Genomic DNA, 18874 nt, shown 5'->3' on the forward strand with positions numbered 1-18874 from the left:
AAAGACGCTGAGAGAGAATAGTGAATGAGCCTTTGTTAGCATATGGGAGAGGACAAAGGCAGAATGTCCTCCTTTCTTAGTAATAGGAGACCTTCCATTTAGCATTGTGGGGCAATCTCTAATCCTCATATGGAGGCTTCAGAAGGAGGACTAGAAGTTCAAGGCTAACCTGGGCTACATAGTAAGACTGTACCAAACACCTAAGGCTGGGACAAAGCACAGTGACAGGACACATGTCCCAAGTTCAATCTCTAGTACCACAAGTGTACAACCTTTGGGACTGGAGATTAGATACTCAGTAGTTAAGAGCACTCACTACTTTTCTTGGGGACCTGAGTTCAGTTCCCAGCACCCACGTCAGGTGCCTCACAATTGCCTGTAACTCCAGCTTCAGGAGACCCAATACCCTCGGAGTCTGAGGGCACAGTGCTTACGTGTATATTCTGCCTCTCCATACTAAAAATTAATAAAAATAAATACTTTAAAAAGCAAAATAGGAGGGCTGGTGAGATGGCTCAGCGGTTAAGAGCACCCGACTGCTCTTCCAGAGTTCATGAGTTCAATTCCCAGCAACCACATGGTGGCTCACAACCATCTGTAATGAGATCCGATGCCCTCTTCTGGTGTGTCTGAAGACAGCAACAGTGTACTTAGATATAATAAATAAATAAATCTTTAAAAAAAAAAAAAAAAAAAGCAAAATAGGAGACCTTCCAACTTTTCAGAAAAAACAACAAGTTGTGTACAGTCTCATACTTCCTGATTTTTCTAGCTTTCTCTTGTTTGGTTCCCATCTCTAAACCTCTTCTGGTCACATGTATCCTGGCTGAACTGGTCACAATCCCCCAAGGCTCTGGTCATGACGGTGCAAGAGGAACTTTTCTTCTCTTAGACCTGCCAGGTGACAGATCCACTAGGGTTGGTCAAAGAACTAAGTGCCACATAGCTGCCTCCTGAGGCCTGACTTCCTGGGAGGTCACGCAGGAAAGCTGAGAGGCCTCCCGGCTGGTTCCTCCTGCACTAGGCCTGGAAGGTGCATAGATCCAGTCTTGCATGTGGGTGGCTCTTACTGGCTAAGGTGCAGTCCCATTTCCTGGAGGGCTTGCTCCTGTTCCTCACAGACCTTCCGCAACTCTGCCTTCTCGTCTTGGAGCTCCCGAAGCTCCTGAAATAGACAAGACACATGTTCACACATGATTGCATTTTCCTTTTGTAAATGTTTAGTAAGCACCGTGGTCAAGAGATCAGAATGTTTTGCAAAAGCAAAAAGTAGCTTTGTTGCTTGGCTGTCAACTCCTGAGGATGGATGACTTCACACCAGCTATGGGCAGGGACACAGTGAGTTTGAGATCAGCCTGGGCTGCAGGAGGCTCCCTCAAACAGACGGCTTTTAGCTGGATACAAGAGCACAGGACGGGGTGGGATACAGTCAGGCCAGTTCAGAATAGTTACCTGGGCTGGGCATGGTGGCACACACTTTTTAAAAATTATGAATATTTTTAAATGTAGTTGCACATATACCAACATGCCAGATGAGGGCATCAAATCCCTTTATAGATGGTTACGAGGCACCATGTGGTTGCTGGGAATTGAACTCAGGACCTCTGCAGGAGTAGCCAATGTTTTTAACTGGTAAACCATCTCACTAGCTCACAGTAGCTTACACTTTTAATCCCAGCATTCAGGAGGCAGAGGCAGGTAGAGTTTGGACTAGTTTCAGGACAGCCAAGGTTACACAGACCATCTCTAACTCCTTCCCCAAAGTTTCTGGTGGCACACACCTCACACCTTTAATCCCAGCACTTGAGACACAGAAGCGCGTGGGTGTCTATGTAGTGAGACCCTGTCTACATAGTTGCTGTTTTAAAAACCAAAACAATTACTCCAATGGGCAAGTAAAGCTTTGCTTGTCTTGGGAACCTACTGAAGGCATTGGTTTTAAGAACAGTCATCTGGGCTGGATGTGATAGTGCGTGCACGGGATCCCGGCCCCCAACAGCTATCTGGAAAGTACACATACGAACTTTATACAAAGTTGTCTTGCTTCAAAAATGGTTTAAATTCTTTTTACATTTCTTTGTGTGTCTGCATGTGAGTACATGAATATGGGCACATGTACGTGTATGTCAGAGGATAGCCCTCAGAGGGTCTGTTCTCTCCTTTTCCCTTGTGGGTTTGCGGATTGAACCCAGGTGGTCAGGCTTAGAGTCAAGCTCCTTCATCTGCTCAGCCACCCCACTGGCTCTAACGTCTGTTCTGTCATCTATCTTCTATTCATCCATCCATCCATCCATCCATCCTTCAATCCATCCATCCATCCATCCTTCAATCCATCCTTCTATCCATCCTTCTATCCATCCTTCCTTCCATCCATCTATCCTTCTGTCCATCCTTCCATCCGTCCTTCCTTCCATCCATCCATCCTTCAATCCATCCATCCATCCATCCTTCAATCCATCCATCCATCCTTCCATCCATCCATCCATCCATCCATCCATCCATCCATCCATCCTTCCATCCATCCACCCATCCATCCATCCATCCATCCTTCCATCCATCCATCCATCCTTCCATCTATCCATCCATCCATCCTTCCTTCCATCCATCCTTCCATCCATCCATCCATCCTTCCATCCATCCATCCATCCATCCATCCTTCCATCCATCCATCCATCCATCCTTCCTTCCACCCATCCATCCATCCATCCATCCATCCATCCATCCATCCATCCATCCTTCCTTCCTTCCACCCATCCATCCATCCATTCATCCATCCATCCATCCTTCCATCCATCCTTCCTTCCTTCCATCCATCCATCCATCCTTCCATCCATCCATCCATCCTTCCTTCCACCCATCCATCCATCCATCCATCCATCCATCCATCCTTCCTTCCTTCCTTCCTTCCATCCATCCATCCATCCATCCATCCATCCATCCATCCTTCCATCCATCCATCCTTCCTTCCTTCCTTCCTTCCTTCCTTCCTTCCTTCCATCCATCCATCCATCCATCCATCCATTTATTTATTTTGAGATAGGGTTTCTTTGTGTAACCCTAGCTGTCTTGGAACTTACTTTGTAGACCAGGTTGGCCCCCAACTTAGAGATCCCCTGCCTTTGCCTCCCAAAGGCTGGGACTAAAGGTGTGTGCCATCATCACCTAGTTCTAAGGTCTATTTTAAAATGTCTTTGGAGAAAAAGAAGAAAATCTTTGGACAGTGGATTAAGACACTTTTCACCAAGTCTGACAACTTGACTTTGACCTCTAAGACCCATTCAGTGGTAGGAGAAAACTGATACCTGCAAGCTGTCCTCTAACTGTCACGTGTGCACACATATGTACACACACACACACACACACACACACACACACACACACACACAATAAATGTGATAAAAGTGTTTCTAAAAAGATATTTAATAGAACTCCAACTGCTTTGTATTGATTAGTCATGGAATTCTTTTCTTCACAAAAATCCACGAACCCTGAATTTGTCTATGTCAAGGTCTCTAAAAGACTAAGGGGCTGAACGCACACCTTTAATCCCAGAACCTGGGAGGTAGAAGGCAGACCTCTGTATCCAGTCTGTTCTACATATCAAATTGCTGGCCAGAGAGCACAATGCAGTGAGACCTTGTCTTAAAATGAAAAGGTCAGAGTGACCGTGGGGAGCATGCATCTGCCCCTTCACTGGCGGCATCCAGCAGACTGAAGGTTTTTGAGGTAGGTGTGTTCAATGAGAGACACTTTCTGGGTCCTTTCATGCCCAGTGTCCTCTCCTCTGCCCTCTCCGGCTGGTGTGGCTCTTGAGCCCCTTCCTTCCCTGGCAGGTGCACTGAGGGCAGGTGCACTGAGGGCGGTGCACACCTGGCTCTGTTAGCCAGGTGAGGTCCGTGGGTTTGGAAGCCCGACGCTCAGGATGCATGGAGGTATCCAGGAAATCACAGTGCGGCAGACTGCCATCAGCTGAGTTTCCTGAGAGGTCTCCTCCTACTACAAGATGTCACTGGCTCAACACTCCACTCTTGCTCACCTATCCAGGACATTCCTGAAAGTGACACTGGGGACTCCAGAGGACTGAGCCGATGCCAGGAGATGGAGCATGGGATGACTATGGGGTCTGGTTCTGTCTGCCTCCTGGGATTCTTGAGCTTTGGGAAAAATGGCTCACTAACCTCTGGGGAGAAGCTTACATGCACAGGCTTTTGGTGAAAATGTTGACTTGTCTCGCACCAGCTCTCCAGATAGTAGGCAACCCTAAGACCAGCCACAAGGGCAAAGCTTGCTCACTTGGTGCTGGCTTGGCCCTCCCTTCTCTTCTCTGCTTCTCTTTCTGCTCTTCCTAGTGCCCCCACCCCCACCCCCATCTTTGTTCTTACTCTCAAGCTTATGAAATCTCCTTTTAGGACAGACTCGCTGTTGGGGTGAAACACTGCCCCAGTCCCTGCTCCCACACAGAGGCAGGGGAGGGATGGTCCTCCGTGGAGCTAAAGGTCGCTGTGTTGGCCACAGGCAGCTCTTACCTTCTTCAGGCCTTCCACTTGCTGCAGCTCTGTCTGCAGCAGACAGGAGGTGTCTTTCTCATGCTGTAGTTCTCTCTGAAGAGTTTGTCTTTGTTCTTTTTCTGACTTCAGTTCTTTCTCTAGACCTGAGCTGTTGTTTCCCCAAAGGTGAATTACAGTTAGTTTCAATGGGAAATTTCTAAGGAAGACCCACAGTCTACCATACAAGATATGGGGAACCATCTGAATAGACATCAAAACCATTACATGCCGTCTCTTCCTCCTCCTACATGGCCACCTGAGCTCCCAAAAGACTAGGAGCTGCCAGGTACATACTTGGCTATTATGCCAATGAGAGAAAAACACTGAGGACTAAACAAGGACCCACATGAGCAGCAAGAAAGTTCAGTATCATGTGGCTTCTTTCTGTGAACATTCAGTAGACAGGAAGAGACCAAAGGGTCGGGAGAGTGACTATGGTCAGGAGTGAGTTTGGTTGGATCTTGACTTATCCTTTGCCAGGCAAGGAGGCTGGGGACACAGGTTCTCATTTGTGAACCAGGTTTGGGTATCATACCTGATATATTCTCATGTTAACTTACCCTTGCAAGGGTGAACTCAGGTGAGGGACTGACTATCTCTTACTCTTGTTGGAGACAAGAAGGAAGGTGGGAAGCCACCTCCTAGTCCTCTCAGGCTGGCCCTGCATTGCCCAGATCCTTACCATTGGTCCCGCAGCTGGGACAGCTGCAGCTGCAGGGCACTGACCCTCCCGCTGAGCTCCTGCTGCAGCTTGTAGCTCCTCTCTTCTGCCCCTTGCCTGGCCCGCTCAGCCTGCTGTAACCTGCAGCAATGCCAAGCACACACAGATTCCATCTTTGTAAGAAAGGCTCACCTCTAGTAACCAAAAACTTTCAGTTTGAGCTGCGACTCTCCCTCCCTTTCCCCTCCCTCCCTCCCTTCCTTATATAGCATCTTGCTCTGTAGCTTAGATGTGCCTTGAAGTTGCTACCTAGTTCAGGCTGGTTTCGCGATCTTCCTACCTAGCCTCAGCATGCAGCTGTGCACCACCATGCACAGCTCGTCACCTAACCAGGCATTTATACGATGATGAATGGACGCTGCTTTTTCTTTTTTCTTTTTGGTTTTCAAGACAGGGTTTCTCTGTGTATCTCTGACTGTCCTAACACTCAGATGAAGCTGGCCTTGAACTCAGAAATTCTCCTGCCTCAGCCTGCCAAGTGCTAGGATCAAAAGCATGCACACGTAGAGGTTAAAGGATTACCCAAGGCACCGGTCCTCCCCTTCCATCGTGCTGAGACAGATCCATATATTTGCCACTGTATGCACAGGGCTTGCGGCCCACAGGCTTCATGGACTTGGCTTTCTTTGCCTCCTATCCTGCCATAAGCACTCCGATTTTATAGATCCATACATGGCTTCATGTGGGTTCTCTGGATCTGAATTCAGGTCCTTATGCCCATCCCTGCAGCTCCATCTGTTTTTAGTTGAATTGTTTGGTTTGATAGGTTCTTTATATAGTCTAATATAAGTTCAGATACTGTCAGATATTATCTGCAAATTTTTACTAAATTTATAAGAATTCCTTTTAATTCTTTTAACTACCTTTTATAGGATGAAAGTTTAAGTATTATTATATTGATATTTGTCTTAGGGTTTTATTGCTGTGAAGAGACAGCATGACCAAGGCAACTCTTTCTTTTTCATAATTATTTTTAATATTTATTCATTTATTATATATAGGTGCACTGTAGCTGTCTTCAGACACACCAGAAGAGGGCATTGGATCCCATTCAGATGATTGTGAGCCACCATGTGGTTGCTGGGAATTGAACTCAGGACCTCTGGAAGAGCAGTCGTTGCTCTTAACCTCTGGGCCATCTCTCCAGCCCCAAGGCAACTCTTATAAGGGACAATATTTCATTGGGGCTGGCTTACTGGTTCTGAAGTTCAGTCCATTAACATCATGACAGGAAGTATGACAGCATCCAGGCATGTACTGTGCTGGAGGAGTTTAGACTTTTACATCTTGTTCCAAAGGCAAACAGGAGAAGACTGGCTTCCAGGCAGTTAGAAGGAAGATGTCAAAGCCTACCCCACAGTGACACCCTTTCCTCCAACAAGGCCACACTCCTAATAGTGCCATTCCCTGGGCCAAGCATATTCAAACCACTACAATATTATTACTTTTTTTTTCTTTTGGATTTTTGAGACAACGTTTTTCTGTGTAGCCCTGGCTGACCTGGAACTCACTCTGTAGACTCTTTTAATTCAGAGATCCACCTGCCTCTATCTCCTGAGTGCTGGAATTAATTAAAGGTTAGTGACACGTTGCTTAGTAAGTTTAGAATTTTGATAGAGTCTAAATTCATCCTGTTTCTCTCTTATAGGTTGAGGTGGTTTGAATAGAAATGGTTTCCATTGGCTCATATATTTGATTGCTTGGTTATTAGGGAGTGGAAATACCTGACAGGGATTAGGAGGTGTGGCCTTGTTGGAGGAAGTATGAGGGTGGGCTTTGGGGTTTCAAATGCTAAGCCCTGCCTCATCTCCTCTCTCAGCATCTCTCTCTCTCTCTCTCTCTCTCTCTCTCTCTCTCTCTCTCTCTCTCTCTCTCTCTCTCCTTGCCTGCTGATCCAGTTGTAGAACTCTCTGCTCCTTCCCCAGCACCATGTCTGCCACAATGCTTCCCCCCATGTTGTTTACCGACTAAACTTTTGAAACTATAAGCCAGCCCCAGTTAAATGTTTTCCTTTTTAAGAGTTGCCATGGTTATAGTGTCTCTTCACAGCAATGAAATCCTAAGACATAGGTCATGCAGAGTTTCCTGTTTCCTTCCAAAAGACTTTCAGTTTTTAGTTTTACATTGAATTTTACTCTCTTCTTTGAGGCAGTTGTTCTGTCGTATTAGAGGTGGGGGTTGAGAGTCATTGTTTGCAAATGAAGTTCCAATTGCTCTGATACTATTTATCCAAAGGAGCACTTTGGCATCAGCATCTCTCAAAACACAGCTGGCCACCTCTGGGAGGGTCTGTTTGGAATGCTATCATTTTCTTAAAATTTATTTTGTGTGTGTGTGTGTGTGTGTGTGTGTGTGTGTGTGTGTGTGTGTGCGCGCGCGCGCGTGCGCGTGCACATGTGTGCTGTATATTGGAGTCTGCAGAGGCCAGAAGATCTCATGGAGCTAGAGTTAAAGGTCATTGTAAGCCACCCACTGTGGATGTTGGGAATGAACTGGGGTAAGTGCTCGTAACTACTGAGCCAATCTCAGTCCCTGGAACTCTGATCTGATCCACTGCTGAGCTGATGTTTGAATGTGACAGTGGAAATTCACTCTTTGTCTAGTTCCAAATCCTGAGAGGACACTCTGATGGAGTGGCCAAAAGCCTGACTGAAGGACTGAACATCACTTAGGCTAGGCTGCTGTACCCCAGCCTTTTCCTTAGGCAGAGGGTGACCAAGGAAGAACAGTCACCCCGACTTTTCTGAGCTTCTCAGTGGGATTCTATCTCTAGGCCCATGCACACTCAGAACCTTCTAGAGATGGCCTGTTCACCAGGAAGTGGTTACCTTTCCTCCATTTGTTTCATGCTGGACATCACTTGGGTGGTTTTTCCTTCAAAAGATGCAATGGCTTCATCCTTCTGCTGTAAACTGCTCTCTGCACTCTATCAAAGCAAGGAGAGGGGTCTGTAAGCTGCCTCCTTCTCCACATCTTTGCATGACACACAGACTTCACTGTTAACACACACTCTACCACACTCTCAAGAGTATTTCATTAATGGCTGTCCTTCCCTGGAGTCCAGGAACACAAACCAGGTCAAGGCCCCAGCTCTGGAAGAAGAGCAAAGAGGCAGGTTCTGGAGTTGGCTCTGGAGTGAGTGTGAACTCCACTCCTGAGGATTCTCATAGCCTGGGCACACTTGCCGGTTCATGTGATCCCTTGAAGGTGCGCATGGGAGCCTGTCAGCCTGTTCCTATCAAGAGAGGGAGGCTCAGAAGAAAAGAGACTGCCTGGGGGCTGAAGAGCCAGTCAGAGGCAGCGCTGTTCCTCAGTCACGTCTGTGAGATGCACTGTGTAATCAGAGCAGGTACCCAGTATCAGGAAGCAGGAGGGAACACTCTGAAGTCACAAAGGATATGCTGTAAAAGGACAGGCTACGAGAGGCTGCAGTGGAAGAGGTCGGAAGGAAGTCCTGGGGAACACAGACGGTGCGCGCTGACAGACACTTACACTAAGGACAGCACCAAAGAAAAGAAGATGAAACTGCACGCTGAGTGTAGTTCAGCTCAAAGAAAGAGCTGCAGAGGAAACTCGGAGAAGACTGATCATAACAAGGGCGAGGGGGACCTGCCTTATCAATAACACTTCGGACCCTAGTGTGTGGGGAGTTCCCATGTGATCAACCCTGATGATACCTGGGAATTCTACAGCTTAATTTAGTTAGCCCCCTACAGAGTTCATGGGGATGCACAGGTGAGATGCACTCTCCTCACCTCAGGAAGGTCCCACAGTTACTCCCCTGCCTATATCTCTGTCACTGCTGATCAGTACGACAGACTCGATGGCCAAGACAGGAGTGCTGCTCTTAAGGCCAAAGGCTGTCAAGGCTGATGTGACAAGCTGGAAAGTTGGTGGTTCTTGCCAGTTATGCAAAGCAGTTAGTAAACCTTGTTTGAGCAAGGTGCTGAAAGAAGAGGGGAGTCCAGGCCAAAGCCTACTAGTTTGCAGAGAGACACACAGCCCATCCAGAGGAAGGCGCTAGAGGAGCAACTGCTCTTGACCCTTCAACATAGAAGACTAAACACTAGGACAGGCATGGAGGCACATACCTGTAATCTTAGCCTTTGGGAGGCAGAGACAAGCCTGGTATACATATAGAGTTCCAGTACAGCCAGGTATACATAACAACCAAACCAAACCAACCAACCAACCAACCCACCCACCCACCCAACCAGCCAAGACTACACACTCGCCATATAGGCCCTGTAAATCAGCTCATGAAGGCTGGAGGGACGATCACTGGTAGAGCACCTGCCTAGGATACATGCGGCCCTATGTAGTGAAAATCAGACCCTAGTTTCCTCTACAGAAGTCTAGGACTTTGGATGATCCATCATTAATAAAACAGAGAGACACAGGCACAGGTGTAGACACAGACTCCGACAGTCATGCAGAGCAGTGAGGTAGAAGAGCATTCCCTGAACTTGGGAGGGAAATGACCAGAGCCTGTGACAGAGGTGACAGGACTGCCAACGAGCCAAGAATCTGCTATGAGGAATACTTAGGAATCCTATTACAAATGCCAGGCTGGCAAACTGACAGCAGCAAGAGGCTAGCCATCAAAGCTGTTTATCTTTGAGAAGGACGCACTGCCTGAATTCCTTCAGAATGTGGCCAAGGATGGTGGTGGCCCTCGGTTGACACAAAAGTCCTTTCAGAAGCAGAAACAAAGCCTACTGTTTAGGGCTGTGGTGGTCTTGGCAGTTCCTACTTAGACAGTGTGTCTTTCCATGCTGGTTATCTACACTGCACACTCTGTTTCTACCCCATCATCAGAGGCTGCGATGGGCCATCGTGAGAGGGGCAGTTGACTTCCAGCTCATAGGTCACATGGTCCACTGGAGAGTTACTGGCCATCAGCCAGAGTCTATGGCCTTTGAGGGGAACCAGGGTCTGGATGGAACTTCCCAGAAGCTCTCTTGGGGTTAACTATAGACAGACAATTATGTGCCCACCAACAAATACTCTCTTTCACCATACTGCAGCCTAGAAAAAGATGGAGTTCCTAGAGCCCCGCAGCTACAATGATCAACAAGTCCCATGGGGCATACCAGAGGCAGTGTCTAGTCTCCATCTCACTTTGAGACAGGACGTGTCTGGATGGCTCCTTTCCTCTTCCTTCTCAGAGGCACAACTGCAAAGCTGCCTAGGTCTCTGAGTGACTGCCAAGAGCAGGGTCTGAAGGGCTCACCCTGTTACAGAGAAACTTCCACGCTTCAAAGGCATTCTAGTAGACTGCTAGAGCACTTTTCCCTAACATGCACTATTATGTTGCTGTACAAGCCAAACCTGAAAAAAATGTAAAAACTTAAAACAGATGGTTTGCCAAGAGGTCCCAGCACCCACACTAGGCAGCTCACAAATGCTCTAAGGAATCTGAGGTATCTGGCCTCCTCAGGTACTTGCACACACATGCGTGCATACACTCACACAGACACACATGTACACGCACATAAACCTTTAAAAATAAATATATGAGCAGACACAGTGCACCCTCCTAATCCCAGTACTCAGAAGCCAGAGGCAAGTGGAACTCTGAGGTTGAGGTTAGCCTGGTCTACGTTGTGAGTTCCAGGGCAGCCAGGGCTACACATGAGATCCTGTTTCAAACATAGAAACCAAAATGCTACAAAACATGAAGGCTGAGGATTAGGCTTGTCTGCATATTCTGTAGGAAAGAAGACAGCACTGGAAGGCATCAGTGTGTGTGTGTGTGTGTGTGTGTGTGTGTGTGTGTGTGTGTGTGTGTGAGTGTGTGTGAGATACAGACCTGAGGCCAGCTCTCACCTGAACTTTGTGAAACATCTGTAAATTAATTGCTTTGACTTCTTCCAGCTGCTGGCGGAGGGCAACGAGTGTGTCCTGCTTCTCATGGGTGTCCTTCTCCAGTAACTTCATGGCGATTTCCATCTCGGTCTTCATTCCAATCTGTAACTCCAGTTCCTTTTCTAGTTCCTTTAATGACATGTACAAGAAGCACTGAGGCAGAGGTGGGATCATACTCAATTAAGGTGGGGTCATGGGCAGTGACCATGAGTCACTGCAAGGCAGGGTAGGTGTGCCAGGTGGAGAAAGGTCTCATGGGACTGCATTCATTCATTCTCTCCTCCCTCTCTCCTTCCCTCTGTCCCTCCTCCTTCCCTTTTTTACTTTCTTCCTCTCTCCTCCCTCTTCTCAGTTTGGAGAGAGTCTAACTGTGTAACCTAGGCTGGCCTTTAACTAATAATCTCCGCCTTAGCTCCCGAGTTACTGGCAATACAGCACCACCACACCTGGCTCTTTGTCCCCCTTTTCTTATGGTAGAGTGAAAGCTGGCTCTGTACCAAGTCCATGTTGGGGTGATCTTTTTGAGCACCATGTAAAGGTTGTCTTTGTAGAATTCAATGCTGATTTCTGTACTGGCAGAGATCTGATTACAGGTAGCTGCATCACCTCTTGTAAACTCCCTAACACCTTCTGATTGGTTTAATAAAGAGCTGATGGCCTACAGCAAAGGAGGAGAGAGTAGGTAGGACTTCCAGCAGAGATAGGAGCTCTGGGAAAGAGTCAGGCTCAGGTAGAAATTGAGGAGGCAACAAGCCCTGTGGCAGAATGTAAATTAATATAAATGGGTGAACTTAAGTTATAAGGACGAGCTGGGAACCAGTCTAAGATAAGGCCTGAGCTTTCATAATTAATACAAAGTCTCCATGTCATTACTGGGGAAGCTGGTGGGCGGAGATAATCCAGAGATGTTTGGCCTTCAATGCTGGGCGATTCACACTGACTTGTCAACATGAGCCTAGAGTTCTAGAAGCCAGGTCGTCTCATGGTCTGCAGAATTGACTGGCTTGTGGCTGTGTACCAGGAGACCTCATGGAGTAAGACTACAATTTCTGAGTGCTTTGGACTTTATCATGGGACAGCTGCCACCATTCTGAAATGGTTCTTTCTGGCCCGGGTGCCTCAGGACCCAGTGTCCCATATGTATTATGGGAAGCCAAGACAAGAAAGCACACAGGAAAACTAGGTTCAAAATGGAACTGTGGCTTCCAGTGCACAGCATGGAAACAGTGGGCCAGAGCCTGTGACAGAGAGCCAGAAATGGTCTCATGGCAGCCTCTAGAGAAGATGCAGACAATGGGAACAAACACAAATGATGACACAGAACTGCAGGGTAGACATGAGCTAAAAAGGACCATTTCCGGCTTTCTAGGAGTGCCAGCAGGTGTGAGCACGCAAATGGAGTGTAGACAGGTTTCCTCTGGAGGGCAGCTGACACACTCTTCCCAAGGCCCTGGGTCTCACCAGTCGGACTTTCTTCTCCTCCTTCAGCTGTTTCCACACATCGCTGTACATTTCATCCAGGCCCTGCCGGGTCTGCTTATAAGTCTCCAGTTCAACTTTGGTGTCCTGTTTTGTTATCTGAATCAAACAAGAACACCAAGAATGACTCACTGTTGGAAAGTGAGCTAGGGACAATACATTTCAAACTATGTCACAATCCTTAGCACAACAAAAGGATAATTTTCTACCTCTTGAACATGAAGGATCTTAAAGATGTAATAGCCTGAAAGATGACGGTTGCCAGCAGGCTGACACATTAGTGTGACTGTGCAACAGCAGCTCACTATGTACCTCAGGCAGGATTTGAACTTGTGATCCTCCTGCTTCGGCCTCTTTAGTGACAGACTTATGGGTGTGCTACCACATGTGGGTAACCCAACAGTTTATTATGAGTTAAACTGTGTAATGGTTTAGTTAATTTTCTTTACGACAGGACAAGAATTCCTGGGGGGAAAGGCTCTCTTTAGACCCGTCACACTGCATTTATTGCCGTTCTCACCCAGCACTGTGATGACTCAGACCTGATCTCTACCCTTAAGCTACCAGGTGAGGCAGAGCTGCGACCTAGGACATCTGCAGTGGAGGAAGAACAAGGTGCTAAAACAGTGCAGGAGGAGGAAGGCTGTGCCCAGCCACAGAGCCAGGGACGGAAAGACAGCCCACTCAGCCCTGAGCCAAGAAAGAACAGTTAGAAGAACAGACTGGAACTCTAAAGTACGAAGACCGGAGTCTGCGGAGTTGTAAGTGATCTAGTAGCATGTGTGTGACATGCGTAGGGACAGCAACAAGAGGTACTTTCTGATCACACACGACACCTTTTCTATATTCTGGAGTCTGGGACAGTGACATCACAGCTGGCCTTGCTCTTTGGAGGCTCAGCATGAGCTCACACACAGACCATGCGGTGGGAACAGTGCGAGCCATTCTTCTCTGCATGGCGCAGGCTCGGTCTCTCCTCCTCAGAAAAGCCAGGATGGCCACCATTTCCACAGGTCATCTAGAGAGGTGTAAAGCATCCTGATGGACACCTGCAGGCCATCTAAGACTGTGATGCCATTTTATACAGGAGACTCAATACTCTCAGGGGGACCCTGAAGCCTTCCCCCACCATGCCAAGGGTCAGCTACAAGCTTGAGACCAATGATGTGTGCGTGCGTGCATGAGAGAGAGAGAGAGAGAGAGAGAGAGAGAGAGAGAGAGAGAGAGACAGAGACAGAGAGACAGAGACAGAGAGAGACAGAGAGAGACACACAGAGAGAGAGAGAGAGAGAGAGAGAGAGAGAGACAGAGACAGAGAGACAGAGACAGAGAGAGACAGAGAGAGACACACACACAGAGAGAGAGAGAGAGAGAGAGAGAGAGAGAGAGAGAGAGAGAGAGAGAAAAGAAGACTGCCTGGCTGTCAGGTCAGCCTCTCACCTCCACACTCTTCTCGCTTCTTTCTCGAATTAATTCATTCTGTTCTCTTAGCTGCTGCTGTTCTTCTTGTAGGGAACAAATTCGGTCTGTTGCAGCTGAAAGCTGATTAAGAAAGATTTCTTATATTTTTTTTAACATCAAAACTAATGTTGCTGCCCATATTAAGAGCTGACACTTACTTCTACACAATTTATGACACACCCTAACGCCTGGTATTTTATTTCCTTTAAATAGGAAATGTATGGTTTAAACTTCCAGAGAACATAGTAAAAACTCTGTTGCACCTGCCCCATCCTGGCTTTCTGTACCCTCTCCAAATTTTTTCCCACATTGCAAGATCAGTTACTTCATGCTTCATGCGAGTGATAATTTATATATACACACACATTATCTACGGCTACAGAAGGCCAAACAGAAATTTGCCATCACTCAAACATTTAGAATAGCTTTTAATGATGAGAAAAGATATGCCAACAGGGGGACATGTATGGTACAGTCTCATCAGTCATTTTAAAAACTCAAGTAGGCCCCAGTGGAGGGATCTCAGCATGTTTTCTTGTTTCTTGGGATGGGGTCTCACTGTGTAGCTACTGGCTGGCCTGGAACTCACAGAAACGTGCTTGACTCTCTCTGCCTTCCAAGTACTGAGATCAGCACAGCATGCTACCACTCTCAGCCCCATTTGTTGTTGCATGTGTGTGCACACCCTTGCCTGTGCATGCACATGTGAATGCCAGAGGTTGGCAGAGGGGTCTTCTCCATTCTTCCAGTTTAGTTTTTGAGGCAGGGTCTCTCACTGAACATGGACTGTGCTGTTCTGGCTGAGCTTGCCTGGCAAGCCCAGAGATCTGCCTGTCTCTGCTTCCCAGCACTGGGGTTCCAGGCATATGAGTGGGGGCTGGAGAAGCCCCCTCAGTTCCTCACGCTTATGGAGCAAGCACTTTACCGCCGACCCATCTCCCTAGTTCTCATGTTCAGGTTCTTGATAAACAAATATATTTTATTGTCAAGGGAGATTAAAGATTTTGGAGGAAAGAATCAAACATAAGTCATCAGAAGTGGGCCCAGAGGAGTCCTTCGTCTCCTGAGATGCATCATCATGGCTTAAGGGAGGAAGAGTTGGAGTCATTAATGCATGTGTCTAGTAAGCAGATTATCTGGGAAGCAAAGGAAATGGGACAACACAGATGCTAGACCCTCTTTAGTCTAGCTCCAGGTCCCTGCTTGCAGAAGAGGAGGAGCGAGGAACAAGCTTCTTTCATTTTTCCCCAGTGGAGGGATCCTGAGACACTGAACTGCCCTTTAAAACCCTTCAGAGTTCTCCTAAGACCACAGACTGAAGTTTCTCAACAACTGCTGTGCCTAAGAAAGACAGCCTAAGGCCCTGGAGGCATAGGTTGTCAAAGGGGAAGAAGCAGGTGACAGCCATTAGCTACTTCCCATTCCTCTGTGAGGGGTTCTCTAAAGCAAGTTTTCCCCTGCAGTCTGCTGTGGAAAACACCCAGCCACTAAGTTTCTCAGGCTGAAGCATGCCACCTGCCTGGGAGCAGTGCCTTGTTCTGAAGTCAACCAAGCCTTCAGCTCCTCCCCAGTGCTGCTTCATGAGTACCACAATAAGCTGACTTAATTTCCACAACAAAATGATAAGTTCTATGTATCACCCAACTTAGAGACATTAGAACGAGGCTTAAGGACCTACCTATCTCCAGGAGGCTCCAAGGTCTGCCTACCCAGCCAGGTATGTGGGCTAACTGCAGTGGCACCTCACATGCCGATCCCCTAGGAATACTGTCTTTGTGTATCCTTTAACTCACTCAGTCCTGAGCCCCTCCCTCGAGAGCCCCTAAGGAGAGCAGCTACAGTGAGCCTTGGTGGGTCCTTCACTTACAGACCCTCCCGGCCTGCTGCATCCTGCCTCCACACTTCCAGACGCTCCTTAATCCCTTCTCAAAGCTCTCCTCCTTCCTACTACCTGTGGAAAGTCTCAAGGCTGAGCAAGCCCCCTCCTGCTAACAGGAGACAAGATGTATCCAGCAGGGAGATTGCGGGGCAGCGGGCAGCAAGCCTTCTTCCTCAGCCTCAGCCCTCCTTCTTCCTGTCTTTCATTCTCTCTCTTCCTAGTGAGAAAGCAGAGAAAGACCACACTGTGGGGAGACTGGATCTGTGCTCCTGAGAGGCCAAAACAGAAGGGGTGGGCTGGGGTGCCTCTGGGGTAGTCTGTGTTCTCTGGGGCAGCAGGGAAGCATGTAACACTACAGCGAAGGTGGGTAGAAAAGAAAACTTCCATTTTGCATCCACCCGACGGTGCATTGCCCAGAGGTGATAAAGACTTGCTCTATGACAAGATGAGCCTCAGTGTTTCACAGGCAAACGCTACGCAGGTGGAACACAGATGCTCCATCTCCTGTACAGTCCTCGGGAGGACTCTGCCCTTCCTCCCAGTGAGAGGCCATGGTCAGATGCACCAACTATCCCACCTCCTCCTCTCTTTTCTTCTTGTACAGTGTATTCTCAGCGAGCACTCTGTCATGGAGCACTCTTCACTTATGAGACGGGGTCCGTAAGTTGTTTAGGCTGGTTTTGAACTCATTCTCTAGCCCAGGCAGCTTTGAACTTAGAATCTTCTTGGCTCAGCTGCCCAAAAAGCTGGGGTGGCAGGTTAACCTTGGGTCACTCTTTTGTTAGAGCTAAGTTACAAACCTCTTCTTGAAGCTTTGAGTTCGTCTTTTCCAAGCCATCTATCTTGGTTTGAAGATCCCCAACTGTGCAGCTGTAGTGAATAAATGCACGGGGTCAGCATAAACTTAAAACTGTGGACTGTTTTCCCAAGTGGTGAACAAGAAGGGATAGCCCTGACTTCCTGCACAAAAGGGAAGACTCAGGGCTGCTCAGAACTCAGAGGTAGGAACTCTCAATGTGTGTGAATATTAAAACATTATCCGCCTGATATGGTGGTGCACACCTTTAATTCCAGCACTCAGGAGACAGAGGCAGGGTCCCTGTGAGTTCCAGACCAGCCTGGTATACACGGTGAGTGCCAGGACAGCCAGTACTATGTAGAGAGACCTTGACATAAAAACCCCAAAGTAACATCAACAAAAAACTATTATCAATAAATCTTATCCTCCAAATAATCTACTAATATAGCTATTCAGCTATAAAGAAAATATTCCCTCCACTATAATAGAAGAGAATAAAAAATATATTGGCATTCATATTAGACCTTTTAAAATAGAAAAATTAAATTACGGGGCTGGGGATTTAGCTCAGTGGTAGAGCGCTTGCCTAGGAAGCGCAAGGCCCTGGGTTCGGTCCCCAGCTCCGAAAAAAAGAACCAAAAAAAAAAAAAAAAAAAAAAAAGAAAAATTAAATTACATTTATTTATTTATTTGGCAGGGGTCATTTGTCACCATGCAGCTATAGAGCTCGGAGGACAACTCATGGGTATATTTCTCTCCTTCTACCAAGTGGGGCCCAGAGGTCAGGCTCAGTTTATTTTATTTTATTTGGGATAGGGTCTCTCTCTATGGCTGAGCTGGAGCTCACTATGTAGACTAGACCAGTCTAGGCTGGCCTCGAACTCAGAGACCTGTCTATCTCTGCCTCCCAAGTGTTTGTGATTAAAGGTGTGTGCCTCCATGCCCTGCCAAGACCCATCAGGCTTGGCGGCAGAACCTTTTACCTGCTGAGCAATCTTGCCAGTTGTGTATCTACATGTATGTGCATGTGCGTGTGTATACGTGTGTAGACCAGAGGTTGACACTGGGTGTCTAAGTTGTTCTTTACTTCTTTAAAAAGACTTATTTGTATGTGTATGGGTGTTTTGCTTGCATGTATCCGTGTGCCTAGCAGCTAAGGAGGTCAGTAGAGAGTATCAGAGCTTCTGGTACTGGAGTTACAGATGGTTGTGATCTGCCATGTAGGTGCTGAGAGCCAAACCCAGGGTCTTTGCAAGGGCAGCAACTGCTCCTAACCACTGAGTGACCTCTCCAGCCCCATCCTCCTAACCTTTGAGATAAAGTTTCTCACTGAACGTGTAGCTCACTAGTTGGCTAGAATGGTTAGCTAGTAAGTTCCAGGGACTTGCCTGTCTCTATGTCTCAAGGCTGAGGGTGCATATGTACACGGCATGTTCAGCTTTTTATCTGGGTACTGGAGCTCAGAACTCAGGTCCTTGAGCAGCAAGGTCCTCACACTGAGGAACTCAGTGAGGATTGAGCCATCTCCACAGCTGCAAGGCGGATGCTTAATTTTTATTTATTTATTTTATTGCATACACGTTTGTTTCCGTATGGTTATTCGCACTACATGTATGCACAGTGCCTGCAGAACTGAGAAGAGGGTGTCAGATCCCCTAGAACTAGAGGTGTAGATGGCTGTGAGTCAGCATATAGATGCTGGGAATTGAACATGTTGGGAAGTGCAGTCAATGCTCTTAACTGCTGGACCATCTCATCTGCCCAGGTCTGCAAAGTTAACCTTCGAATCCTATTTACACTTTTCTACATTTTTGAAAAATTCTTTTTGAAAACTAATTTATTAATTTTCCCCTTTCTTTTTTTTTTTTTTTTTTAAAGACAGGGACTCTTTGTTATGTATTTCTGTCTGCCCTGGAACCTGCTATGTAGACCAGGTTGGTCCTCAACTCACAGAGATCCACCTGCTTCTTCCTCCCAAGTGCTGGGATTAATGGCTTACACCAATACACTCAGCCTAGATTTATGTTTTAATGTGTATGAATGTTTAGTCTGCATGAATATATGTGCTCCACATATCTGCAGTGTCCACAGAGGTCAGAAGAGGGTGTTAGACCCCTGGA

General features: G+C 47.2%; 1 protein-coding gene across 2 annotated transcripts in view; it reads right to left on the reverse strand.

Moving 5' to 3' along the window:
• The window catches only part of Rufy1 (RUN and FYVE domain containing 1), a 44896-nt gene that overhangs the window by 5069 nt on the left and 20953 nt on the right, over positions 1 to 18874 (reverse strand). For both annotated transcript variants that reach the window (NM_001100727.1, XM_039086301.2), the window contains exons 8-15: positions 16756 to 16825; positions 14056 to 14157; positions 12598 to 12714; positions 11098 to 11265; positions 8097 to 8194; positions 5230 to 5349; positions 4527 to 4656; positions 1071 to 1165 (exon numbers count right to left, since the gene is read on the reverse strand). In NM_001100727.1, coding sequence (NP_001094197.1) covers positions 1071 to 1165; positions 4527 to 4656; positions 5230 to 5349; positions 8097 to 8194; positions 11098 to 11265; positions 12598 to 12714; positions 14056 to 14157; positions 16756 to 16825 — 900 coding nt within the window. The remainder of the gene's footprint in view (positions 1 to 1070; positions 1166 to 4526; positions 4657 to 5229; positions 5350 to 8096; positions 8195 to 11097; positions 11266 to 12597; positions 12715 to 14055; positions 14158 to 16755; positions 16826 to 18874) is intronic.

This window comes from Rattus norvegicus, chromosome 10 (genome assembly GCF_036323735.1).
Source record: "Rattus norvegicus strain BN/NHsdMcwi chromosome 10, GRCr8, whole genome shotgun sequence".
Classification (NCBI taxonomy): Eukaryota; Metazoa; Chordata; class Mammalia; order Rodentia; family Muridae; genus Rattus; species Rattus norvegicus.